This window comes from Parambassis ranga, chromosome 1, assembly GCF_900634625.1.
Source record: "Parambassis ranga chromosome 1, fParRan2.1, whole genome shotgun sequence".
In the NCBI taxonomy this organism is placed as follows: domain Eukaryota; kingdom Metazoa; phylum Chordata; class Actinopteri; family Ambassidae; genus Parambassis; species Parambassis ranga.
The window spans coordinates 6920297-6946468 of record NC_041022.1 but is presented as its reverse complement, the minus strand read 5'-3'; the positions used below and the strand labels follow the sequence as shown (position 1 = coordinate 6946468).

At 43.2% G+C, this 26172-nt stretch overlaps 4 protein-coding genes and 1 long non-coding RNA gene across 6 annotated transcripts; 1 reads left to right on the top strand and 4 right to left on the bottom strand.

Annotated features, from left to right (window-relative positions):
* Positions 1 to 711: 711 nt before the first annotated feature.
* Positions 712 to 2624, bottom strand: LOC114436569 (uncharacterized). Its single transcript, XR_003670694.1, has 2 exons — positions 2523 to 2624; positions 712 to 1905 (listed from the first exon to the last, which is right to left on the bottom strand). It is a non-coding gene; the product is annotated as an uncharacterized LOC114436569 (long non-coding RNA).
* tecrb (trans-2,3-enoyl-CoA reductase b) lies at positions 1130 to 9704 on the top strand. Of its 2 annotated transcripts, XM_028406870.1 has the most exons (12): positions 1130 to 1177; positions 4158 to 4208; positions 6704 to 6755; positions 6856 to 6900; positions 6988 to 7091; positions 7380 to 7495; positions 7609 to 7714; positions 7812 to 7884; positions 7968 to 8011; positions 8162 to 8219; positions 8572 to 8660; positions 9083 to 9704. In XM_028406870.1, the coding sequence occupies exons 1-12, from the start codon at positions 1163 to 1165 to the stop codon at positions 9254 to 9256; spliced, it is 927 nt and encodes a 308-aa protein (XP_028262671.1). In that variant the 5' UTR covers positions 1130 to 1162; the 3' UTR covers positions 9257 to 9704. The 2 variants fall into 2 exon arrangements, with proteins under 2 accessions (XP_028262671.1, XP_028262664.1); XM_028406863.1 differs by lacking the exon at positions 1130 to 1177 and having other exon boundaries at positions 3820 to 4208.
* Positions 9705 to 9819: 115 nt separating this feature from the next.
* On the bottom strand, positions 9820 to 11551 carry ndufb7 (NADH:ubiquinone oxidoreductase subunit B7). The gene is made up of 3 exons (XM_028406878.1): positions 11279 to 11551; positions 10317 to 10485; positions 9820 to 9987 (listed from the first exon to the last, which is right to left on the bottom strand). Exons 1-3 carry the CDS (start codon positions 11388 to 11390, stop codon positions 9900 to 9902), a joined length of 369 nt encoding a protein of 122 aa, XP_028262679.1. The 5' UTR covers positions 11391 to 11551; the 3' UTR covers positions 9820 to 9899.
* Positions 11552 to 12206: 655 nt separating this feature from the next.
* On the bottom strand, positions 12207 to 17373 carry LOC114441269 (transitional endoplasmic reticulum ATPase-like). Its single transcript, XM_028414090.1, has 18 exons — positions 17150 to 17373; positions 16819 to 16930; positions 16570 to 16742; positions 16320 to 16462; positions 16108 to 16238; positions 15547 to 15678; positions 15365 to 15467; positions 15152 to 15285; positions 14936 to 15071; positions 14732 to 14844; positions 14493 to 14657; positions 14226 to 14348; positions 13937 to 14149; positions 13672 to 13850; positions 13433 to 13562; positions 12912 to 13070; positions 12490 to 12641; positions 12207 to 12414 (listed from the first exon to the last, which is right to left on the bottom strand). Exons 1-18 carry the CDS (start codon positions 17170 to 17172, stop codon positions 12309 to 12311), a joined length of 2427 nt encoding a protein of 808 aa, XP_028269891.1. The 5' UTR covers positions 17173 to 17373; the 3' UTR covers positions 12207 to 12308.
* A 443-nt stretch (positions 17374 to 17816) lies between these two features.
* samd1b (sterile alpha motif domain containing 1b) lies at positions 17817 to 25545 on the bottom strand. Its single transcript, XM_028414103.1, has 7 exons — positions 24128 to 25545; positions 22794 to 23037; positions 22469 to 22599; positions 20596 to 20635; positions 20404 to 20515; positions 19538 to 19652; positions 17817 to 19395 (listed from the first exon to the last, which is right to left on the bottom strand). The coding sequence occupies exons 1-7, from the start codon at positions 25304 to 25306 to the stop codon at positions 19252 to 19254; spliced, it is 1965 nt and encodes a 654-aa protein (XP_028269904.1). The 5' UTR covers positions 25307 to 25545; the 3' UTR covers positions 17817 to 19251.
* Between the last annotated feature and the right edge of the window lie 627 nt (positions 25546 to 26172).

Genomic DNA, 26172 nt, shown 5'->3' with positions numbered 1-26172 from the left:
AAGCTTGGGTGTGACCTAGATTTAACTAAATACCCTGTGTGCTGGCAGGCAGATGCACTGTGCAGTGTGATACTGTCCCGTCCTTTCCTGTGGACCACCTAGGTCTTTATTATATTCAATTTCAAAAAATAATTTTGTGAAGGAAGTAAGTTGTGTTTAAAAATGACAGGAAAGAAACATGGCATGGAAATACAGTACTTGATTGAATGATTGTATTATTGTAGTTGTGCTACATGATCTTCAGTGTGCTTACATGATCTAAACACTGAAGCCAACCAGAATAATCAACTAACAGCAGTTATACACCAAGGAGGATACCATTTGGCATAACTAGTATGACACAAATGCACAAGTAACACTTGAATGCAGCATTATGGCTTCATTGTATGAGGTCCTGAGATGTGTTAAGACCTGCAGCTTTACAGGTATAACTGGCACACTTTATATACTCCGCATGTGGATAGTCATGTCTGAAAAGTTACTGGATGGCCATGAATGTAACCTTGTCTAGTCAAACTTAAACCTGCTTATTGTAACATTGTCACAATAAAAACAAATAATTGTGGTACAGTGTAAAAAAAAATATATATATATTACACTTCTGTTTCAAACCGGATCTGCACCAGGAGAAGTAAACTTGTTTAGCAGGGAGGGGAAAGTCACTCTTAAGATAATACGTCTAATAAAACAGATCAAATGTGGACAATATGGTGAAATTTGAAGATTTAATCAGAAATTAGATAACACTGCAACATAATCTACAACATGGAAAATATAAAAATAAATGTTAGCTTGAATAAAAAAAGGTTAAAATAAAAGAAATGAATATGAAAACAACAGGGTTTAAATACAAAAATACATTTATTGTCAGAAAACACTTAAGACATACTTTTACTCAGGCTTTCAAATGTTAAATCACGAACAGAACTGCTGGAAGTTCATAAATCCAATCATTTCCGCATCCTCTACCTTTACTTAAATCTAATTGGTTACTGTGCTAATACGATGGGCGTGTTCGTCTGGCGAATTTGGCTGTTGATTGGCTGCAGCACGTACGTAAGTCCCGCCTCCAGCGCCCTCAGCAGTTTCATATGACTTCGCTGATTGGAAGGTCCCCCCGTCACTCATCTGGGATATTAAGGAAGGGGCACTAACTGCCAAGATGAAGCACTACGAGGTAAGTAGTGTCCGTGAAACTCTAAACCGTCAATGAAATGATTCACGGCGCCAGAATTCAATTAATTAGACCAATTCTGAATCCACGTGTTATTTGTCTGAGTGTAAACACTAAAATTCAAAGCTTTAAACGTTAGCAGTGAAGCTCGCATGCTGCTGCAACACCGCCTGTCATGGGCTGCTTATTGTGTGACAGCGGTATTGTGTGCTTTTGTGTATAATTTGTATTTTTTAAAGGATAATGTTGACGTCGAACTGAAAGATGCACTCACGCATATGATGATTTGTACTTGCAGTATATAATTCTTGATATAAAATGCCCTCGTCAGTTAGCTAAAGACAGCCCCCCCCTGTTGTCTGTAGGAAAACACTCCGCATCATCGCCATCTCTGGCTGGAATGACTCATGGCACTTCTTATCTTCTGCTCTCTTACCCAATAATGCAGGCGAACAGTCAAGTGCGCAATCTCAGCACAAAGATTGCACATATTCTCATATCTTCTGATATGATAAAAAATGGTTTGTAAGAAAAAAAACTGTTAATATTAACGAGCTAGAGAGAAAGCTGCACAGCTCCTGCAGACACTGAGAGTGCCTTCATGTTTCATGTGCAGTTAAAACTCATCAGACAGGATTTAAAGCAGTCTGACAGAAACTGGGCAGTGGCTGCTGTGGGTTTCCGTCTTTCTGCTGCAGATGTGGCCCCTGAGATCTAAAGGGGGTGGAAAACTATAGAAAAACACCAGAAATTGTATTATTACTGAGCACAGAACAGATCATATCTGTCTTATGACACAGCTATAGCAAACTTTTGTCCCACTTAACAATAGAAATATTGGTTTAAAGTAAATTTTACAACAGTATGGGGAGCCTCACCCATTGAAATTGCATTAAGACTTAAAACATAGGTGGCCAGTAGACCAGTGAGCCACAATGACTCCGTTATGCTAACAGAAATGTTTAATATCAAATGCTCACACCAGTGCAGACATTAATTAACACATTTGAATAACTGAACAAATCCATATTAATATAAATATAATATATATTATGATTATGTTTTGAATGTTTCGACCAAAGTTCAGTCATAATCATTTTATCATTGTAACATAGGTTGGTAATTGATTATTAAACATTTTGTAGAAATTATAGACGACTTACAGACTTAAATCAGATTATTTTTTTCCCAGTTTAAATAAAAAAAAAGTTTTGTTATGGGTAGTACCGGGTAGCAGCATCAACTTTGCTATATCTTTACCTTGCCTGCACCTAACAATTGATTACTATCTAGCCAAAAGCTGAAGTATTCCAGATTCATGTTAAAATAATTTTTATATGTATCTTACCTTGGTACAGGATGTACAAGCCTGCGTATCTTGTGCCATTAAACTCCAATGTAGCAATTTAAGTTTTACTCTCTCTGCTTTAACCTCACTCCCGCGTGCACTGCCAGCACAGACTGTCACTACCAGAGGTTTTATATAGACGAGATGGGGAAGGGGGAGGGAGGAGGTAGGGTGGCGTCGGGTATGCCTGGCAAAGAGAACTGAGATGGGGTTATTTCCCCAAAGTCTCAGTGTCATGTGTCCTGGTTTGAAAACCAAATAAAAATAGCCAGAAAAAGATAGAGAAATAGGGAAAACAGTGATAAAAGTTGAATTGGTAAGTATAAAAAATGACCAGGAAATCTTATTAATACTTTATCTGTAGGGATGATCTCTCTGGGTCTAAATTCTTGATGTTTTGATTTGTTGTTGTTGTTGTTGTTGTTGTCTTGCTTGTGATATAGGTATATAGGTAATTAAGATCCATAACTGGCCTTAGCCATAAACACTCCTTTATGAGCAGGTAAGCAGGTGTTTCTCACAAAAAAAATGGGCCCCTGTTGAAACATCTGGTATTTGTAAAATAAAAAGGTATAGAAGTTTTACGTAACTTTCCTGCTGCCACTTGTGGTTTTATGTCTTTCATTCGTTATAGAAACTGTATTCCAACTGTTCGTCTTTAGAGGGTGGAGGGGTGGAGATGGGCTTCACCAGGGGGGATGCCTTGACTCAGGGGTATTATCACCCTAAGGTGGCAGGAAAGAGGCGACTCTGGTTGCCTGTGAGATCTAAAGAGTGCTTTTTAAAGCTTCAGAGCAATAAATGGTGCATTCAAGTGTCTCAGTGTTAAGAGATGGACACAGGGATCATGGAATGTCAGCATAGTGTGATCAACAGTGAGCTACATTACATCTCCACATGTGTGTGGGTCTGTCAGGAGAGGGCTGGTGATGTAGAGTTGGTTAGAGATTATTTTTAACTGGGGAGAGGAACACAGGAGGGCAAACAAGGAAGGGGTGGGGTGGGGGCAGCAGGCTGTTTGTCATAACACTTCTCCATCTTTCCACTTAGCTGAGAGTTGAGAGGTGTCAGAGGTCATCAGGTGTCTGTTTTTAGGGACGAGTTATATTTCAAAACCAAGTCGGTGCAGCTCTGAAAACAGGCGACTAAAGTTTCTTTCACAAGATATATTCTCAGATGACAGTTTGTTGTTGGGGATAGTGGGCATTCCTTACGTATGCAACTGTGCACACACATGTGGCATGTGTTAGTGTTGCCGGGGTCGCCTGGCAGTTAAATAAAGCCGCGCACCAGAAGTAGTGAAGGAATGAAGGAGGGTGGGAGAGTGAGAGAATGACAGAGGAGGAGGGAGGTGCGGAGGAGCAGGGCAGAGACAGATTTATTTCCACAGCTGAGGGCTGCCCCTCTCCTCTCTGGCTTAGCGTAGAGTGACGAGAGAACCTGGAGGAAGAGTGAGGGGAAGAAGGGAATAAACTGAGCAGGAGGAGAACTGTGGATATGGATGCCCTAGCGCTAGAAGCCGCCGGCAGTAAAAAGACTTCTAATGGGGCAGTGGCGGCTGCTCCGCTGCCGGCTCAAACCCAGAGCAAACGCAAACCTGCTAAAAAAGCTAAAAAGGCTGTTGTTTTCTTTGAGGTGGAGATACTGGACGCCAAGACCAAGGACAAGCTCTGCTTCCTGGACAAGGTGAGAACTCACTGTTCTTCTGAATGTTCATCCTTAAGTCAAACTCATATTTTATAACTTCAGTGTGTCTGTGCACGTTTAGTTATCCTTATAAGTGTCTCTATTCCAAAGGCGAATGCTGGTCTTATATTTCAGTGAAAGTCTCTGAATGTGAGTCAGATGGTTTTTAGAACTCTAGCTGTTGTAGCGGTAGTCCTCACTGTGTACAACTGAGGCGCACTGGACTGACTTGCATGCATACATTATTCTATTTGGGTTGGGGTCCAGTTCACTTACAGTAAAGGGTGTTACAACGTCACAAACTGCTTTATGGCCTCAGGTGTTTATAGGCAGTTGAATGTACCCCTGCACGAAATTACATTCTTCTTACTATAAATCACAAAATTCATTGATGACCTCTGTCACACATATTATTATGCATTTTCCAAGAGCAAACATTAGCACTTCTACCCAGTGCCCTAATAGTCAAATGGTAACTCCTCCAGTCCTACACAGTTAGCCCATAGAGCAGCATGTTGTAGTCATTAAGAATGTGGTCCACATCAGAGTGGCAAACACTGAGCTCCTTCTTCTGCATTGCGGAGAAATCGTATTTTCATGTATGGTGATGACATTAGGCCTTCTAGGGTGGGGTCACTCTCCTGGATCTCTCTGCCATGTTTAAATACAGTAGGTTACTTTTTTTTGTTGCTAGAGGAACCTCCACTGGGGTTGCCAACACATACCCCATGGACTTGGCATGGTGATAAGACTTTGAGACGAGTCGCGATAGCAGATGCATATACTGTAATGTGAACAGTATAACTCTTCTTCTACCTTAGGTCAATCACATCTTTGAAATTACATTATGTACAGTGAGCGTGACTTTTTCTCTTTTAATTTGTAGCTGGTTCAGCTGGATAACAATCTGAAACTGTAAAGGAGTAGACAGTCTTGTTACTAAACTATGATTATGGTTATAAGAGTGGAAGAAGAACTAGAACAAATCCTCTTCCTATTTGTTATAAACATATTTTTTTAGAATATTAAACCTATAGTTTTTTTCTTGTGTTGTTTGAAAGTGAAGGCTTTTAAAGTGGTTCAGTTCCGCCTGTGTGATGCTGAGGGATGTACAAGTTGTGTTTACAGTTGGGACTAAAGGAGTATCACTGTTATTTTAGCCACATTAATATTAAGAGGGTGTTTAATTGTGTTTTATCAGGCATTTTTTCAGTAATGAATGATTGGCTTGCACTTTGTTAGTCTTGTGTTGTTTGGCCTTTACATTAGTGCTGTTGCATTAGAAGGGTTTAGTGCATTGTTGGTGTGAGTCCTGTAACTGTATAGGGTTGCAGTAGCCGCGTTTACAGTGCTGTCAGCCAGGATTGACTTGGCTTATTAAAGGTTGCTCCTAAGGACTAAAGAGTAGAAGGTGCTATCTTTACTGGATTATACCGTGTTGTCAGTTTAGCAGGGTTTCCATGGTGATAGCATCTGCAATCTTATCACCTTTGGGAGAGGCAGTTTCATAGATATGACAGATACAAATCTGGATCAGCTGAGGGGGGTCCTCTGGGGGAACTGGTTTTCTAAAGTAGGCTAACAGGGCTACACTGACAGAAGTGACAGGGGACAGAACTAAATCTCAAGTGCTGTATAGTGTCTGGGTCAGTGTGTATGTGTTCATACTGATGAAGCCTGTAGAAAGAGTGTGAGTGCCACATGGGGTCACAGAGAGGTGGTTTCTAAAATCTAGTTTTAGTGATGTCACCCTGCTGAAAATGGCATGCGGTGTTTTGGAGGACGTGAACTGAAGCCAGGTCAGTAACAGCAGCAGACCTCTTCAGCCCACTGCAGACAGGTCACACAAAGGTCCCGTACTTAAGCAGGAAAATTAACACAGAATGTAAACCTGTTGACGTTAGTGAGGCTTCATTCTGTGGATCTGCTGCTGTGAGTACTAAAATTATGAAGACAACTGTGAAGCTGTAAATTTGGAGGAAGACTAGGAGGAGCTCAGCTGATTTGGTGATTAAACAAACTTCAAATTCTAGTTAAGTAGCAATTATGGATTTTCTTATTTTTAAAATGTGGTTTTGCTGGTCAATAGCAGAGGACAATCAGTCCTAATCAAATACCTGGGAGTGTGAGGCTGAATATCAATTACCAGACAGAACCTGAGTCTTTTATGCTTGTGTCCATACATGCCTACTTGGGTGCTCTTTGTCTTTCTGTTTTGTCGTCATTGTGTTTATAATTACTGGTAGTTGGACCATTGCTGGCAGCCTGGCACTAGGTTGTGTACTTTGGCTGTGTGTGTTGTGTGTGTCTGCCTTGTCCCTTTGAAACCCTAATACCAGCTGTTATATAGCCCACATCCATGGGGCGTGTGAGCACAGCCAAAGCTATATTTACCTCTAATCACCATCATGAATGGAAAACAAGGTTGTCTGTTCTTTTTCTATGTGTGTGTGTGTCCATGTCCCTGTACTTATTTATTGTGTTGTTATTTGTAGGTCGAGCCAAATGCCACTATCGGGGAGATCAAGTCTATGTTCCACAAGAGCCGTGAGTGCCATCTCTGCAGGCGACTGAAGCCTCATAAATCTGATAAATCTTTATGTCCTGTCCTAAGATGGCAGTTAAGCATTCTTCTCGTCTCTTTCAGATCCTCAGTGGTACCCAGCCAGACAGTCCATTCGCCTCGACCCCAGTACGTGAACTCATCACTGCTTTTCTCAATGATCGGCCCATTATTTCCTTTAAATCTTAGGATTAAGTCGTATTGCATCTTTTTCAGAGGGGAAGTCTCTGAAGGATGAAGATGTTCTACAGCATCTTCCAGTTGGAACCACGGCAACTTTCTACTTCAGAGACCTGGGAGCTCAGATCAGCTGGGTCACAGTGAGTACAACATGCAGACACAAATGGGTCTACAAAGAGCCAAGCCCAAATACATCAGAGTGCAAGTGGGATCAAGCAGAGCTATATTGAGATTCCCCACTGTTTAAAAAAGAGTGTGTACGTGTGTGTGTCTGTGTATAAGGGGCAGAAGTTTCCTCCTGACTAAATTTGATGCACGTATAATAAAGTTGAGAGATGACAATATGACAACATGGCTAGATTATTAAGATTATGTGCTTCTTGTCTGAGTTTTTTGCTGTCTCTGAGATTCTGACTTCCATTTTCCAGGTCTTTCTGACTGAGTACACCGGTCCTCTGGTCATCTATCTGATGTTCTACTTCAGGGTTCCCTTCATCTACGCACCTAAATATGACTTCACCACCAGTAAACACTGGGTTGTACAGTGAGTGTCTTAAACATATCTTTGGTAAAACCTTTATACCGATATAGAGACTGAATACTTGGACAAGATGCTAACTTTGTTCCCCCTACCTCTTTTTTTCTGTACTTTTCTAGTCTTGCCTGTATGTGTCACTCTTTCCACTACTGTAAGAGGCTCCTGGAGACACTGTTTGTCCATCGTTTTTCTCATGGAACGATGCCGTTACGCAACATCTTCAAGGTGACACACTTTGTTTCACTAAAATTGTCACATCAGAGGAGAAAAGTTGTGTCTCTACCACCTGTGACCACATTCTTGTCATGTTCTCTTCTTTCAGAACTGTACCTACTACTGGGGCTTTGCTGCATGGATGGCCTATTACATTAATCACCCGCTTTACACGCCACCAAGTAAGCCTTACACACAATGCAACACACATGCAAATTGTTTTTTTTTTTTTTTACCACTGATTGCATTGTGTTGTCTCTTTCAGTCTACGGGGAGCAACAGATCAGACTTGCCCTCATTATATTCTTGGTAAGTAGATTTCTAACCTCAAGGTGTTTTTTATCATGTAGAATTTGATTTGTCTGGTGATAGCTAAATGATAATGAAATAATCACTGCCTGCTAGGTTATATATATATATATATATATATATGTGTGTGTTTCTGATTCTCTTGCTTAGTTTTGTCAGATCGGCAACTTTTCCATCCACATCGCTCTCCGGAACCTCCGTCCACCAGGTAAACACACCCATCACGTCCATCTGATACACACAGGTTTACATTTCCATCTACAGGTCTAATAATATGGTCTTCTTTGGTTTTTAATGTGACAAAAAACATGATGTCATGCAGACACTTTGAACATTTTGTTAACTTGACTGATATATACAGTGTAACGGCACTCCTTGCCTCCCAGGAAGGTCAGGTTATTTTTTACATTTATATTTATAAAGAAGTCATTTAAGGTTAACTCTTCCATAGAACATGTCTATACATAGCCTTATGTTATGGTATTTGCACACCGGCATAATGTTAGGCCAAAATATAAAGGAAAAAAAACAATACATTTTAACCTGTTTCCTGTGTGTAGGCTCTAAGACCAGAAAGATTCCCTATCCCACCAAGAATCCCTTTACGTGGATCTTCCTGCTGGTCTCCTGCCCCAACTACACCTATGAGGTAACATGTTACATTCATCATGAGAACTGTTATTTTTCACTGTGAACAAGACAAAGCTGGATTGTAGCCATACATCGATTTTAACTACAACTTTATAAAAAAGCTTAGTGTTTGTGGGTGCTGCCCTCTTGTGGTATGAAGGACAAAGTTATTCCCTTCAAGAAAACTCTACAAGTCCAGACGCCTTGCTTCAATCTTCTCTATGTATGATGACCTGGATGACTGAGAATCTTCATCAACAAGAAGTTATTCCCTTATTCTTGCAAAGTGCACTATATTTACATCCAGTGTATTTTTCTTCCTAATACAAATGTATTCATATGTAGTGCCCACAAAAACATTCAAGCATTAGATTTTTGTATATATACCAAACACAGCTGGAGGTTTGGTGTATAAAGTTTTAATTGTGTTTAAATCTGCAGCTGGGTTCCTGGCTTGGCTTCACCCTGATGACTCAGTGTCTGCCAGTGGCCTTTTTTACCCTGGTGGGTTTCATACAGATGACAGTGTGGGCCAAGGGGAAGCACCGCAGTTACCTGAAGGAGTTCCGTGACTACCCTCCTCTCCGCTCACCCATCCTGCCTTTCATCCTGTAGAGGACTAGCCTGATGCTCCCTCTCTCACCCATTCAGCTCTCCCAGTTTGTAGGAGTCAAGTACAGCCTTTTCCCTTTTCCTTCCTCCAATAATAGAACTTATTAGACTGACTGAAAGAAATTAAAGTTTGTCAGTTCTCCCTCCTGCATACAGCCCCCATTGTGCTGAGTAAAAATGTAAAACATTAGCTCTAATTTTTTTATTGCAGACAAACCTTTTCTGACTGGTTGATTGATTTTTTTTGTACTGTTTGGCCTCTTAAGAGCAGGTTCCAAGTCGATGACCTGTACCCCATAGCTTCAGCTTTTAACCATGATAATGTTTGTTTTGGGGTTAAACATGCACCAGCTGAGTAAACATCTAACAGTTCAGTTTTGATATCCATAAATCTAAAACCGTGTCAGTGTGTTGTTGTCTGATGTAATTTATTAAAAAAAGTTAACCAAAATGCTGTTGTTCTGTTTTGCCTTCTTAAATTTTTTAACTCATTCACTCCAAATTATCTACAATGTGTGAAATTTAAAGATAGTAAAAAGTTGTACCTGAATAAGTCTGACTCCAGGTTATAGAGCTTAAACAATATTGTTTAATGTGAACAGTTATAGCTGTATATACAAAGAAGTAGACTCCGAGGGTATACTGATCATGCAGCTTCAGCCTGAGCAGCAATTCTCTTCTTTCTCAGCTGGAGCCTCCTCTCCCTCTCATACTCCTTCATACGCATCACATAACTAGAGACAGAAACACAAAGCCATCTAGAGTTAACAAAGCGGGCTTACAATCAAATTTTGTCAAAATTTCAGTTAGTAACATTTGAAATTTGGATCTTGTGATATGCTTAAAGGGTAAATTGATCTAAAAATCAAATGGGAGTTTCAGTTGCAGATCCATGTAGAGGAGTAGGAAATAGCTACTACATGAAATGTACTGTTTACAGAATGCTTTCAACCACATAAAACAAATTTTATATTGTTAAAATCTGGGGTGTTGCTTCAGCTGGAAGCATCCCTCTGTGGAGGTGAATCCTATGAAGACCCAATAAGTATTTAACTGGACTTACTCCTGGTGTTCACAGTAGTCCCAGTCATGTCTCTCATGTTTGCAGGCCAAGAAGTTGGGCCAGTTGTCCCTCTTGCACTTCATAAGTTTCATGAGATACTGGGCACAGTAGTCCCTCTGCTCCACAGGCAACTGGGCCAAGTTCATCTGCTCCTGAGTCGCAATGATCTCTGGCAAACAGACACAAATTGTTCAGTCATCATCCTGTCAAGTAAGCTTTGGATATTCCTAATAATATACACAAATGTGAAAAATAACCACAAGCATGAAATGAAGTCAATATCATAATTCAAACAGAATTTTGAACGCTTTATTAGTTAGTATTAAAAAAATCTATATATATATTTGAAGAGGGGCCAGCTTAAATAATTTTTATTTCTGGTCCATCAGGTTTGAATTCAACCTGAATTTAATTCTATTTAAAAATATTGTAGATTGACCAAATTAGCAAATTAAATAACAACCAGCATTCTGGAAATATCAGGTGTTATATTTGAGTTTCACTGTCTACACATGGACAAATATGCACAACGCATCAACTGAGTTTAATATGGTAGACTGTCCCTACTGTAAACCAGACACTGTTGTTACAACTGGACAGTTTATTTTCCTGTCGTGAAATGTAGCGTTAGCTAGCCAGTTACCTGCGATAGAAATTATTCCAATTTTACATTATAGACATGGGAATCAGTCCCACTGTAAATCTAACAAAAATCAGCTAAACGCAAATACATAACTACATAAATACTAACTGCCCCGGCTCGGTTGACACTAAACTCAAGCACCAGGCAGCTGGTAAGCTAACCAGAATCATCACTACGGTCCATAGTACATGGCTAACGTTAGCCAACATTTGTTTAGCTTAACTAGCACGGCTGATACAAAACCCCAGCAAACTCAGATGAGTATAATCACATTTGTCATTAGTTATAGGTCACGCCGATGTAGTAACTGCACACTAACCTCTCTCCTTCCTCTCTGCGAAGCCGAACTGGGGGTCGAACTCAAATTTCTTTGCTGGGTCTGGCTCGGTGTCCGTCTCGGTGATATACCGCCTGACCAGATGAGCTCCCATGGCGCCGGCGAGATTTATGCAGGGCTATCCAAAACTATTATATTCTGTATGCTTATGTTTTGTCCTAATCGAGTATTTTCAGAAGTACTCTTCTATATGCCATTCGGTCACCTCCACAAGCCTCCTGCTCCCACTTCCGCCTGCCACCGGAAATAAACAGCTAAGCGGTTCTTCCGAAAATCACTCCTCCCGAAGACACATAACAAGGGTTCCGCTAACAAGTGGCCGTTTGATTAGTCTTGCGTTCATTAATTTATTTACATATAGCTAAGGGTATGTAAATATTAAAAAATAAAAACTACAGTATCTTCCTTAGTTTTATTGCCTTGTTTTAGTTATTTTTTCATTTCCCTAGTTTTTCTGCTTTCTGTGAGTAACTTGTAAGTCTGAATTACAGATATATTGAAACATCAGATTCCATTGCACTAAAGTATTTCAGCAAATATACCATGATAGTGGAATAAATAAAATGATGCATAAATTGTGGCAGTAAATGGAATTCACTCTTCATCATGTATTAACTTGATTTATCGTCAAAACATGTCAAAATACAGGGAAAATTACCAGAAATTGTACAGCAGATATTCCAGGTTAAGTGAAGATTTTTAACTCACACACACACGTTTCATAGGTAAAACAGATCACAGTGAAAACCAAAACTTTCATATTGTTGCGGTTACATGTAGCCTACATGTCACAGCTGACATTTACTCCTTCTTTTCTGATGCAAACACTGAAGCTAAAGTGTAATGGCTTTTACATCAAAACTAATTTTATGTGAATTTATGTTTCAAAAAGCATTTTGTTTACAAAGTATTTATCATATTGACCTTTATTTCTCTCTGTTTATATTTGTTGTCATTACTCTGAGGGAAGATGGCAGAGTTTTGTAAGAGAACAACACTGTGCATCATTATGTCATTGATATAGATCATCGTCTCCTTCCTCTCTGTACTGACCCGGCCTCCCTGAACCAGAGCCTGATCCTTGACCCCCAGATCGGGTACCAGTAGCAGATGGGAACCTGTATTGAAAAAATAAGGGCTTCACTAAAACCAGGTTGTTCACTGCTAGTTTTCTGTAATATGCATGTGTGTACCTGAAGTTTCCAAAACCTCGGCTCTGCTGAAGAGTCTGAGCAAACATCTCATATTTACGGATGTCGTTGTCACTAACAGAGCGGCGAGCAAACCGCATCGCCTCTTCAAAATGGTCCTTCCTAATCTCTGGGACTGGATCAAAGTCTTCATCCTGCAGACAGAAAAATACATGAGAACCACCTGTGTGTGTGTGTTTGTGAGAGTGTGTGTGTTCCCAGTCCAAAGGCTGAATGTTATAAAACACACAGCCGCCCTTTAGGGAACTTTTTTTTATCTCCCACAATCTCTTTTTGTACCAGGCACACACAGCCTGGCACCACACTGAGATGTGTGTGTCTACTGATGAGAAAGTGGCCCAATCAGCATTCTCTTCAATACAATATAATATGGTGTAAAATGGAAAGCAGCAGTGGCAGCTGACCATGGGGATGCCTGGTCTGCTCTGCCTTTGACGTTCAGCTTTTATCTCAGCCTCGATGGACTCGCGGATGGCCAGCTTACAAGCACGCTGACAGATCTCTGTCAGGTCAGCTCCAGAGAAACCCTCTGTGATGTGAGACAAGTATTCCAGATCTACACCCTATGGAGGAAAGGAACAAAAGACAATAATCAATATATTACACTGTCAGAGTTTAAAATGCTAATGTGTGAAACTCTGTTGAGAATAATGCAATTTAGTTTTACATAATTATATTTGTATTGGTTTACAATCACATGTAACAACTGAGAGAGCAATTTGATATTTTAAATAAATAAATTCTCCCACATCCTTTGACAGGGAGGGATGTTGAGTTGGTTGTAATCTGCAATCTTACCCTGAGGTGGCACTAAATCCTTTATTTTCAGTGGGTCAATTTGCTACAGCACAGAAGTATTCTAGATTTCCAGTTTGTCATTATATACATGAAGGAGGATATATTGAGTGTGTGTGTATTAACTGACTCGGGCGACAGGGGATTTGCGTAGGTTGGCTTTCAGAATGGCTGTGCGAGATGGTTTGTCAGGCAGCGGGATGTAGATGAGCTGGTCTAGACGACCAGGCCGCAGGATGGCTGGGTCTATGATGTCCGGCCTGGTGTGAAGAGAGAGGAGGGAAGAAAGTGAGATTAGGAGAAATCATGAAACAATGTTATGATGCTAACCTGCTAACTTTGCTTTAGGAAAAATAGAGTGAGGGGCACCTGTTTGTGGCTCCAATGATGAAAACGTTTTTCTTGTCAGACATGCCGTCCATCTCTGTGAGTATCTGGTTAATAACTCTGTCAGCGGCGCCACCTGCGTCCCCTGCTCCGCCTCCTCTGGATTTGGCAATGGAGTCTAACTCATCGAAAAACAGGATGCAGGGGGCTGCCTGTCTGGCCTGCAGGCGAAAAGACGAAGGTGAGGAGGTACAGCACTCACACTACGGTAAATCTCCCACAGTTACTATTATTCCTCCTCTTTCACCTTATCAAACACATCTCTGACATTGGCCTCTGATTCTCCAAACCACATGGTGAGCATCTCAGGTCCTTTGATGGAGACAAAGTTGGCTTGACATTCATTGGCGATGGCTTTAGCCAGCAGGGTTTTGCCGCAGCCTGGAGGCCCGTAGAACAACACTCCACGAGATGGGGTCATCCCAAACTTCAGGAACTTGTCAGGATATTCAACAGGGTACTGAGGAGAGCAGAATGAAGATGGATGGAAACTTTTGTTTGTAGTTTTGTGCAGAAAATATGAGTGTGTCACACACCTGGACGAGTTCTTGCAGTTCTCTCTTGACTTCATCCAGTCCACCGATGTCCTCCCAGTTCACCTGTGGCACCTCTGCAACGGTTTCTCTCAGAGCTGATGGATTGCTTTGACTCAGCGCCCACTGATGGATGATGGGAAAAGAAACACATCTGTCTGCTCATTTGTTCTGTTAGTAAACCAGCACACACACACACACACACACACACACACACACACACACACTCACACACAGTGTCTGGAAGAGTGTCAATGTGTGTGTTTATACTTGGAAGTCATCCATGGTGACAGCCAGAGAGTTGAGCAGGTCAGCATCAATAGATTCGTCCTCCAGATCTATGAGGGTCATCTTCTTACGGATGGCTTGCAGAGCAGCTTCTGAGCACAAAGCAGCCAGGTCGGCACCTACGTGGCCGTGTGTCTCTGTGGCAATCTGACACGTGTTAAATAAATTAATTAATAATATTAATCAATATTAATCAATATACCACCAGCACCAGGGCTCACCCTCTCTAGATCCACGTCATCTGCCAGTTTCATGTTTTTGGTGTGAATCTGCAGGATCTCCAGGCGACCTGTCGAGTCTGGGATTCCAATGTCGATCTCTCGGTCAAACCTGCCTGGGGTGACAGCAACATGTGTGTAAATGTGTGCACTTGTAGATAATAGGCGTGTGTGACTGTGTGTGTGTGCACAGGAGACTGTCCTGACCAAAACGCCTCAGAGCAGAGTCCACGCTGTTTGGTCGGTTTGTTGCTGCCATGACAATGACATGAGCTCTTTGCTTCAAGCCGTCCATCAGGGTCAGGAGCTGGGACACGATACGCCTCTCCACCTCACCGTGAGTCTACACAAACAGACAACACATACAGTAGAACCACTCTGTTTAATAAATAATATACACAGCAGATACTACCTTCTGTTTACCTTCTCTCTCTTGGGCGCAATGGCATCTAGCTCATCAATGAAGATGATGGCTGGAGCGTTGTTCTCTGCCTCCTCAAATGCCTTTCTAAGGTTGCTCTCTGACTCTCCTGCCAGCTTACTCATAATCTCAGGACCTGGACACAGAGCAACACACACCATGTTGCGCTGCACAGTGCAAGTATAAGAACCTGAGTAGTTAGAGGAAAGCCTCACCATTGATGAGGAAGAAGAAGGCGCCAGTCTCGTTGGCTACAGCTCGAGCTACCAGCGTCTTCCCTGTACCTGCAGGGCCGTACAGCAAGATACCTCTGGGGGGCTGAGAGGAACACACTGGGTCACAAAAAGAGAGAAATGTTTAATCCTGGATGGGGTGATAGATTGTGTATTAATGACACCTTCACTCCGATAGCTTTGAAAAGTCCTGGGTGTCTTAGAGGAAGCTCCACCATCTCTTTGATCTGGGCTAGCTGCTTCCGACAGCCTCCGATGTCGTCGTAGCCAATGTCATTAAGAGTCTCCTCTTCATCCTGTCACAGGGTAGAGATCGGGGTGTATTTGGAGTCTCAGAGAAACGATCTTCAGAGTGATCGCAGCATCCTGATCTACTTCAAACCCACGGCGGCACTCGGACATGATCCACCCTGAGGATAAACTCCACGGGAAAATACTAATTTGACCTGTACATTTGAGAAACTAAACAACAACCTTATAGGTGCATGGAACAGGAGAGCCAGCTCTACAAGTCAAGACTCAGAACACAAGAGACACACTGTCCAGTACAATAAAGCACACATTCTGGGCAGAGGAATACAGCATTAACATCCATCACATCACCCCAAGTCAGACCTGTCACCTGGTCTGTAACAAGCTTTACAACTGTGGAGTCTCCAGATAGCTGGAACCACAAACTCAGATGAACTTTGGTAGAATACACAGTGACATCACACACAGCAGACCTCTCTTTTGATCGGCTCTCCCTCACAGTAGATAACAGTGTCTGGGGCTACGATGCAGTGAGGGCTGGGGTCCGTCTCCACCACCTTGAACTCCACCGCCCGCATACTTCCCCTCACCAGGAAGATGTCACCTGACGACACAGAAAACAACATCTAAACAGCATTCAGACCAAGAAGCTGTTATCACGGTGTGATACATGAGCTGATTGTACCTTTGTGTACAGGCCGGTAAGCCTCCAGGAAGTACGGCTTGAGGAAAACATCAAAGAGGTTCCCTGTGAGGCCCTCAATGGTGTCATCGATGGGGAGGACATGGATCTTTTTCCCATACTTAATATCAGGGCAGGCATGGATACTAGTGATAAACACACACACACACACACACACACACACTAGAGTAGGAATCTGTTGATTATGACACATTGCAGGATTATTCCATACATACACAAGTGTGAAATCTACCTGATGACATCACCAAGCCTGACTCGCAGGTTGTTGCGTGTCACACGGTTCATCCGAATCCGCTCATCTCCACAGGTGTCATCGGTCAGGACGATACACACCGTTTGGCGCCTTTTCCGCCCTCTTAACACCACCGTGTCACCACGGAAGAGCTGCAGCTCCTCCGTCTTATTCTAGAGAAAACACACACATACACACACAAACATACACAACTGTGCTGCTGGATGTACTCAGACCTGTGACACTCACCTGTGACAGGCTGACGATGCTGCTGTCTTCACTGAGGGCTTCATCCACAACGAGTCTGTTTGGCCTGTGTTTCTGCTTCAGGATGGCTGTGGAGAAATCTTCTTCCTTTGAGCTTCCAAACAAGAGACACGTTAGGACACATGCAGGAGATCCCATTTCCTCATGTGACACTGAGCTGTATTTAGAAGCTCTTTGAATCTGCACATAGCAACTGCATGACTCTACAAACATGCACTAATGTTTTATTAGTTTCTGCAACACAAGCATGCACACTGAATAAAATATTGTGCTCTAAGAAAACAACACACAATCTGTGCAGCTGTTCACTCACTGTGCTCCTCCTGGGCCTGGCATGACTGCTCCTCTTTGTCTCTTCTGAGTTTAGATGCTCACAGGTTTAGTCCCTCACTTCCTTCTTCAGAGATATAGAATCAGGAGATTTTCCAGAACTTTCCATTAGTGTTTTATTTTCCCTCTGTCGTCTTGAACCACCATGTTTATGGGAGCTGCAGCCTGTCTGTTTACCAGAGGAGGTATAAATATGCCCATCTGCTTCCCTGTCTTATTATAACCCCATCATGGGCACACACACACACACAGAACACTTACCTTGGAGAGTTTCCCAGAACAAATATAGTGTGATATTTCCTCCTCCCCTCACTGCTACTAAGCAGTAAATGCAAACATGAACACAGCAAGTGCAATATTTACAAGACAACATAAATTTTGTGTGGACATTTTTACCAAAGGGAATTAAAACATCGTTTCTCGTCTCCATGAGAAGTTGATGAGCCTTCTCTTTGGAAAAACACAGCATCTCCAGTGACTGAAAGAAGCTGCTGCTGTGACTCAGCTGCCCTCAGCCGTCAGGTGAGGTTCCCTTCCTCCCTCACACACACACAGCCCTCCCATGAACACTGCACAAACATAAAACATGGCTTTACAACATGCAAACAAAAACTGCAACAACTGAGCATACAAACACTGTGGCATGTGTAAATTTTATTACTAAAACAAAATCAATCTTTCACAAATACCAGCAGACAAAAAGGGCATAGATGCACTGCACATTCTGCTTGTGAGAGTCAAGCTGACTGAACAAACAACAAACTTAAAACACAACTTCTACTGAGTGTAATGAACCAAAACGGTGAGAGGTAGAGAAGGTTTGAACACACACACACACACATAAATCACAAAAAATGATAATAAAAACATAAACATATTTTTGTAATGCAAATTCTGGAATGTATGCAGTTACAGGTTGCAGGTATGGGAATAAAACGTTGTATAAAATGCTGGTGATATGAGATCAGACGATTGATTAAGCGTTCAGTCATACGTCAGTCCAATAATTTACAAATGAAATGTTTTTCTTTGTTTCAATATATTTACATTTTCACTTCATATTATGCAAACGTTGATTGTTCTGCTGATTTCTGTTCAGGTAGCTGGTGTGTTCGGGTACACACTTTGAAGATGTGGCACAATTCAAACAGCATCAAAAACTGTTTGTTGGTCATTATTAAAGAGAAGAAGTGTGCATCTACACAATGTGATGGCTCAACTGAAGGAGATGCAATTAATGTTTACATCCAGTCCTGGGCTGCTTTCTGTGCACTGATACGGCTGCTGTTAAGTAGAGAAAAGTTCCTTCATAATATCGTGCAAGACTGTGGGGAAGTAATTACTGGATTTATTTAATGAATGCAATTTTTTAGCACTTAGACCAGCACGAGTGCCGTCTAGTTCTATTATATAAGACCGAAGGCAGAAATCGATGCATGATATATACCTATATACCTCACATCTAAATGATCAAAAGGGAAAAAAGAGCATATAGGGTCTCTTTAACTTGAGAATTATGCAGGAAATGAATTTAGAATCTATCAGAAACAGTTTTTTCTTGATGTGGTGACGCATAGGCCAGAAAAATAAAAATAAGGCCACAAAGAAAACCCCAAAACAAAACATACCAAAACAACAACCACCTGAACATCTACCAGCTGATCTATGGGCAAATTATCTGTTTATTGCTTTTTAAAAAAAAACAACGTTGTGTCATGAACCGTCCCCTCCAGCTTCCTCCAGGGAATGTATGTAATCTGGTCAGCTTCTTGGTCTTCTGTTAAATACACTCATACAAAACTTCTTTCAGAATGTGCATAACATTAAAAAAAATATCATGTTAAATAACTTGAAAAGTGCTTAATCGTTGTAAACAAAAAATATTCTGAGACCTCTGTTTCCCAGAATATCCTGTCTCATTTCTGTTCAAGGAACAGATCAGTTGTAAAAGGCCAGGAAGAAGAGAAATGGTGTGTGGGTGTGTGTCACATGAGATTTTTTTTGCATATCATGCATGCATTTTTATATTATTCGAGTTATATGTAGATACAAACATAACAGTCTGTGTGTATTTGGTGTGTGTCGTTAGCAGTCGTCATCCTCAAAGTGTGTTTTTTGCAGAATCTTTATATGATGCTCATAGATCTTGAGGGCGGGGCCAAGCCTGATTGACAGGCCAGTCAAAACATCGTTACGCTGCATGAGGAGAAGAGACTTTCCATCGATCTCCTAATGAAGAAAGCAAAAGCAATGCATGGAGGCACTGTTAAAACTTTGAACCACACACACACACACAAACACACACACACACACTGTTGAGCCTGTCTATGGCGCCCTCTAGTGGTAGTTAAAGAAGAGCACATGATCTCACCTGAGTCCTGAAGGCAGCAGCCTGCTCAGGGAAGCCTGCTGCTGTGAAATAACTGACCACATCAGACACAGTCCAATCCACCGGGTTACCAATGGCCCCCTCAGACTTCATAAGCCTAGACAGATGAGGACAGCAAACACATGCAGGTGTGATGTCAGAGGTTTGAAACATTCTGTCTGATTGTGTTGGTATGAACACAATCTCACACACATCTCATCATGGTCAGTGTCACATACATGGAGCTGAAGGTACCACCGAACATTTCACAACAGTGATAGGAGAAACACCACCAGAACCTCTGCAATAGGGGGCCAAGATCTAAACCAGGAAAACCTCCATACCAAATAACTACTGTCATTTTGTCCTGCTGTCACTCTTTGGTTTGGTTTAAATAAATAAATAAATTAATGACAGAAATCTTGGTTAGGTTTATAAGATAACTATAACATAAGACCCCCCTCATGATATGGTTTAAGTATTTTTATCACAGAACTTCTTAAAAAAATTGTGTCCTCTTGCACTTAGAGATGAACTGCTTAGATTTTGGTGGTCAAAGGTCAGAGGTCACTGTGACTGCAGATTCATCCCATCAGTGTGTGTTTTGTCCCACTTTATCTTAAGGAGATAATACAATCAGGAAGTAGGTTTGATTATGTGACATGGGATTAAGGGCCTGGTGATGAATTGAAATGAACCTCACACTGTGGTGTCTTTACTTCTGTCACCAGTACAACAGAGTTAAAACTGATACAGTTCTAGGTGATAGGTGATGTTTCTGCTGAGAAACACAAGCCAGTCATTAACTGCCACGAAAATTATATATCATTTTTTATTATATATCATTAACAATGTTCACCCAAACTCACCCTCCACCTCTAACGCTAATCCCTCGTTCTTCAGGAAGGCCAGAGTCTCTTGGGGAAGCTGTGGGTGTGAGCAGGCAGGACGAAACACCCACCTCTGTCTTACAGTCCAAGCCTATGAGGTAAATAACAAGCCAAGAGTGATTCTCTACCATCAGACACACACACAGACAAAATCAGTGAAGCAAAACTCACTGTGAAAGCCCGAGGAGGTGCAGTTGATGCCGTCATGGCTCTGTTTGTGGAGAGAAGATAGAGAGGGTCAAATAAAGCTTAAAGAGGAATGCTGAAAACGTTACTGTGAGAGGATGTCCACCTAAAAATGAAGGACAAGACAATCGTGACAAAACTGAGAAACTGCTGAGACATGAGGCAGTGGGAATGAAAATGAGGATATGAAACGTATGAAGCGGACCATCGGATGCCGTTAGTTTCACACAGCCACAAACTTCTATGATTCAGTGGGATTTTTATGCCAGACTTCCTAAAAAGATACATCAGGGCTCCTGAAGACAAATGACTGTCTGCCACAACACTGACAAGTCTCATTTGAAGTACTCGTCACTGTAACCAAGACATCTGACATCTGAAGCTGTGTGTGAACTCAGTCACAACCTGAGGTGCTGAGCATTGGAGCAACATGAAGGTGCCAAAATGTAATTCCTGAAGTGGCAACTTGAGGCTGCCTCCCAAAGCGCGTCAACAAAACGTCCACTTTTACAGCAGAACCATGTTCAGTCTGGTACAAAAACTGGTGAAATTTATATTACTCACAGTTTAAATGTAGACATAATTAAGGAAGTGCTTGGAGGTGACAGGTGGTTGCTGTCTGTACCTGCTTTCACACCCACTGACAAGTGGTTTTCCACCACTTGGTTTAGAAAACATGCATCACAAAGGGTTTGTTTATCATTGTATAGTGTTTTTTATAAAACATAAAACAGACCCCATAAAAGCCCCAACACCAACAGTGGGATGTGGGCTGAAGGCAAGCCAAAAAACTCTGGAGCTGAGCCAACAGGGAAGTGCCAAAATCTGCCTCAAAAAGTCAGTCAATCCATCTTAATTTAAATAATATAAAGGCATAAACACTCTCCACATATTCCTAATATTATTATATATATATTTTCAATAAATATAATTAAACTATATATTAGACATATTCTTATGTGAAACAAACGTGGTAATTCAGTGAGTGATTCACACACAGTTGACATTGACTGGTCTTTTCCCTGCTGGTTCTCTTGAGTCTGTACATATGGGCCAAACTTGTGCAGGGTTCTTGCAGGTTTTAGTAAGTTAAACTTAAGACCTTTTTAGACCTTTCAAGACCATTGTGAATGAAATTTTAGACCAACACAACACATTACCCGACACAAGATGCTGCAAATATCAGTACTGTAACTGTTGTATGACAGATAATAAGTAAGAATCCAAAGCACCTCCAATTTTGATGTCTCATTGAAACTAAATGTAGCTCGAAGGTCGTTAGTTGAAGTGGTAGTGACAGTGAGGGAGTACGGAGGGACCGGGCGCATACAAAGGTGAGGGCGGCGGGGTGATATACAAAACTGGGTGATAGCTTGAGCCCGCTGAAGGCTTTTTACAGCAAGCTGATGCTTGTCCGCCTTGGAGTGAGACTCAAGTGCTTTCACACCCAAGGTCCCTAACTGGATGGTCCTCTTGCAAAGTTTACAGTAAGCAATTAAGACTTGACAAGGTTAAATTTAAGACCTTTGGGTGAAAATCTGGTCATTTTAAGACTTTTGAAGGCCTTAAATTTAAAGTTTTGAATTTTAGACATTATTAGACTTTTTAAGACCCTGCAAGAACCCTGCTTGTGTAATTACCCTCACTGCCAGTAGGGGGAGACAAACGTTGTCCTCTCTATCTTTAAGTTCATGATTAATTTAACTTATTCAAGAATCAAGAATCTTTATACTCACTATGCAAGGCACAATGAAATTTTGTTTACCAGCGCTTGGCTTAAGGCACACAGGTAGACACATGGAATAAAAAAGGCAAAATATATCTAAATAGATATTATTTATTTATCTGCTGCACTCACCTGTGCCTCCATATGCAGCTGACTATGGACAACAGGTCTCTCCTCCGAATGTGCACCATTACACTGTGACAGTGAAGCTCCCTGAACAGGTGGAGACACCATCTTGGGCTGGAAATCAAGCTCGGATTTTCCTTAAAACCAGGGTGGGAGAGAGGGCATTAAAAAGTAACGTAACACATTTGACAGAATAACAGAGGTGAAGTTTGTTTACACATTTTGCGAAAGTAAAATATAAAGTTTGAAATGCCATTTGAAGAGAAGTGAATATTGAGTATGGAAGTATATTAGACTGGATTATTCACCACATCTGGACATGCACACACACCTTTGCTGCCCTGCTGCTTTGATGCTGTCTGGATCTCAGCATCTTCTGTAGTTTGTTCAATGAGCCCTGGTTCGGTTGTCATGGCTACCAGGGAAAGTCCTCCCTCCTCATCAGAACTCTGGGGATCATCATCCTCCTCCACCATCACCTCCTCCTCCTCCTCCTCTTCCTCATTCTCTCCTCGTTCTTCTTCTTCGCCGTCTGCCTCCATCGGCTCATCCTCCCGGAGAGAGGGCGACTGCGGCTGCAGTGACACATAAAGTTGCATTAAAAAAAGGGGGCGGAGGACAGTGGAGGATGAAGCAGCCTTCTCGGGGATGAGTTTAATCTAAGTTCGGGAGTGGCTCGTTGTGATTTAAGGTCTAAGCAACATCTCAGGATGGCTGCACATCTTCGGGTAGGGGGGGGGGGGGGGGGGGGCATTGCTAAAAACAAAACACCTCCCACTTACAGAGAGACGTGAGAAATAGCGATAGCCGCCTACTGTAGCCTACTCAAGTTTGCAGCCACAAGGGAGGAGGAGAGGAAGCGCGCTGTCAGCGATGATACAAAGGATTTAATGAGGCACAAGTGGGGGGGGGGTGCAAAAATCAGAACTACCAGGTTAGAATGGCGCCTCTGATACACAGGAACAAACATGATGCCCGGCTGTTTGGGCTGAGTCCTCTGCCGGCCTGCGCGACACAGCAGCGCTCACAGGAGCGCGGCAGCGGCACGTCTCAAGTTTAGGGAGAGACACCGCCTACTGCGCGCCAGGCCCAGACCCTCCGCGCTCCGCTCCGCACGGTTAAAGTTGCCGAGAGCAGAATCACATGTTCAGGAACCGCAAATAAAGACGTGATAACCAAACTGGACGGTGCTCGTCCTCGTGCCCCATGCCGAGACGCTCTTTATGATGCGCGCACTCGCTGAGAGAGCCCGGGGAAGCCGCTCCGGAGGAGCTGTCTGCTCCTCTGTGTAACCCGCAGCTTTTGTGCAGGAAGCTGAGCCACACACACACACACACACACACACACACACACACACACATTTTCAGAGGCTACAGAGGACAAACGCAACACGGACACAATGGCAATGAACCGACACATGCAAACCAACAATAAAAACCTTCCCAAATGTGAGAAATCCTTTCAGGCACTTTTGCTCAGAAAACATCGAGGTTTGACAAAAACAAAAATACATCGGGCGATGGACGCCGAGCGCGCCCTGGTGCCGTGCGTGCGTGCGGGTTGAACCAGTGATCATTAATTTATCAGCAAGCCATCAAGCCGACGCTGGTCATTGTGCCATGTACAGCCGGGACGTGTTGGAAATGTTAAGTTAGCATTGCTCACCCTTTCCACGGTGTGTTTGTCCTGCAGTGCGCTCTTTGCAAGTCTGTCAGAGGACGCATTCTTCGACATCGGCTCCTCCACCACCATCCCCCTCAGAGGAAGAGTAATGTTCCCGTAGCGGGTCCTGCGCAGCCTGCCCCTCGCCACCTCTCTCTCCATCACCACTTTGACTTTGCCTCGGGTCAGTTTTTCCTCCGACAGCCGTTCCTGGCTGCTCAGATATCCCAAAATTTCCTTTAAACCGAGCGGCTTCATGTGGCCTCTGGTCGCGGCGACGGAGCCCCCTCCTCGGAGGCTCCTCTCGGACAGGCTGCGAACAGAAGCCACCAATCTGTCGCCTAGGTCGGAGTTGGCGTGGTTCCCCGCTGGTTTGGTGCCCCCTTCCGCAACTCGAAGTTTGGGCTTGAGGGGCACAGTCTGTTTCTGTCCCTGATGTTGAGGGAAGCTGCTGCTGGCGCCTCCAGAGCAAGTTTTGCTCTGGGTGTCAGCACCGGACCGGTCGGGCTCCTTTCCTCCGCGGGCTGCATCTGCTTTGTTTGGCGTTGTCCTCCTGGCATCTACCCCGTCATGTGCGCCTGTTTTGAGGCTGAGGACGGGCGACGGACAGTCCTCCGCTCCCTGCTGTCCTAATCCCTTGTCTCTCGTTGCACTTGCTTTCTCCTCTTTACAGCCGCTCCCGTCAGCGCACCCCGTTGTTGCGCCACAACTGAGGCAACCGTTTCCGCTACTTGGGTTGGAGGCAGGCTTGTTCTTCTTGCCGTTGGTGCTGGCTGATGTTTGGGGGTCTGGGCCGGGCTCAGAGTCCTCCACTCCCTCCTCCGGGTCGGTAAAGCTGTGCGCACTGTCGCCGTTGTTGTTCAGCTGGTCGTGTTTGGTCCGCTCCCTCGCTGCCTCCGCGCCGCCGCCGCCGCCGCCAGCGGCCGTAAACTCACTCTTCTTTCTGCTTTTCCTCTGCACCTTTGCCGCGTTTCGATACGATATGGACCCCTTGTAGCTAACTTTAAGCACCGTGTGTTCTTCAATCAGTTTTTCCAGTTCTGTCCTGGTTCGATCCGGGTCTGACCCGTGCCTTCTCCGGACCATTCGACAAATCCTCTCCAAATCCGGACGGGCTTTCCTCGAGCGTAGAGAGTCGATTGTCTCCAGGATCCACTCTCGATACTTATTGGGCTCGGACATCTTCTCGTGCTGCTGGTGCGGACGGGGTTTGGCCCGAGTGCGTCTTTTCCCTCTGTTGTTTTACAAGTGACGCTGCTGTGTCCAAGCTGGGAAGCCAAAGTGCGATCCCCCGGTTGGGAGAATGAGGACGGAAGCCTGCTTGGTACGCTTGCGTTCGTTGGCCACATTGTGCGCTTAAGGTGGACTGAAGATGGCGCCTGGGTATCCGCTACAGACGCAAATTGCATTTAAGGTGGAATTGGTTGGTTTTCAGACCTTCTGTCTTTGTTCGCAGTCTTAATCTGCGCAGCGCGATGGTTTGTGGTGGCCGCTTGGATTTTAACACAAAGAAACGCCGGTGAACACCTCTGCGAGGAGTTTGTGTGTCGTGTTTGTGAAGCTTTTATGACGGAGCAGGCTGGGCCCCGGCGGTCAACAGATGGGTGGATGACGGCTCCATTCCGCATCAGGCGGCAGTGATGGATGCCTGACCTGAAGGCTGGAAGACTTCTCCTCCCACCGAGAAAACATCCCATCACACACTATGAACTTCCTGGTAGCGACTATAAAACACATCCATCCAGGAAGGACACAAGCGTGCAGCAGATTCTTTACAAGTAAAACTTTATTGGAATGATACTCATGTTGCAAAATATTACACTTAGTGTTTTTATGCCACTGTTCCCGTGACTTTAAACGCTTCCCTTTGCGGCGTGTGTGTGTGTGTGTGTTGTGTATGCGTGTTTGTATATGTGTGTGTGTGTGTGTGGCAGGGGTTAACATGGTTTACATTGGGGAGGGAGGGAGGGTCTCGTTTCCCTAAAAAGTGCGACAGTATGTACCAGCATTGTGCCTGCGTTGAGAGGAAGTTGTATCACTGCAAAAAA

What these genes read in the sequence shown, in the direction of transcription:
- tecrb (XM_028406863.1), top strand. Translation starts at nt 4,020, where the DNA reads ATGGATGCCCTAGCGCTAGAAGCCGCCGGCAGTAAAAAGACTTCTAAT. An exon ending in CTCAGATCAGCTGGGTCACA is followed by an intron (nt 7,092 to 7,379) that starts GTGAGTACAACA and finishes TCCATTTTCCAG; the next exon opens with GTCTTTCTGACTGAGTACAC. An exon ending in CGTTACGCAACATCTTCAAG is followed by an intron (nt 7,715 to 7,811) that starts GTGACACACTTT and finishes CTCTTCTTTCAG; the next exon opens with AACTGTACCTACTACTGGGG.
- ndufb7 (XM_028406878.1), bottom strand. Translation starts at nt 11,390, where the DNA reads ATGGGAGCTCATCTGGTCAGGCGGTATATCACCGAGACGGACACCGAG. An exon ending in CGCAGAGAGGAAGGAGAGAG is followed by an intron (nt 10,486 to 11,278) that starts GTTAGTGTGCAG and finishes TCTGTTTGCCAG; the next exon opens with AGATCATTGCGACTCAGGAG. An exon ending in GACTACTGTGAACACCAGGA is followed by an intron (nt 9,988 to 10,316) that starts GTAAGTCCAGTT and finishes TTCTGTCTCTAG; the next exon opens with TTATGTGATGCGTATGAAGG.
- LOC114441269 (XM_028414090.1), bottom strand. Translation starts at nt 17,172, where the DNA reads ATGCCAGGCCCAGGAGGAGCACA. An exon ending in CTTCTTCTTCCTCATCAATG is followed by an intron (nt 15,286 to 15,364) that starts GTGAGGCTTTCC and finishes CTCTGTGTCCAG; the next exon opens with GTCCTGAGATTATGAGTAAG. An exon ending in CTCTGCTCTGAGGCGTTTTG is followed by an intron (nt 14,845 to 14,935) that starts GTCAGGACAGTC and finishes CTGTCACCCCAG; the next exon opens with GCAGGTTTGACCGAGAGATC.
- samd1b (XM_028414103.1), bottom strand. Translation starts at nt 25,306, where the DNA reads ATGTCCGAGCCCAATAAGTATCGAGAGTGGATCCTGGAGACAATCGAC. An exon ending in ACAAACACACCGTGGAAAGG is followed by an intron (nt 23,038 to 24,127) that starts GTGAGCAATGCT and finishes GTGTCACTGCAG; the next exon opens with CCGCAGTCGCCCTCTCTCCG. An exon ending in CACCTCCTCGGGCTTTCACA is followed by an intron (nt 20,516 to 20,595) that starts GTGAGTTTTGCT and finishes TTTACCTCATAG; the next exon opens with GCTTGGACTGTAAGACAGAG.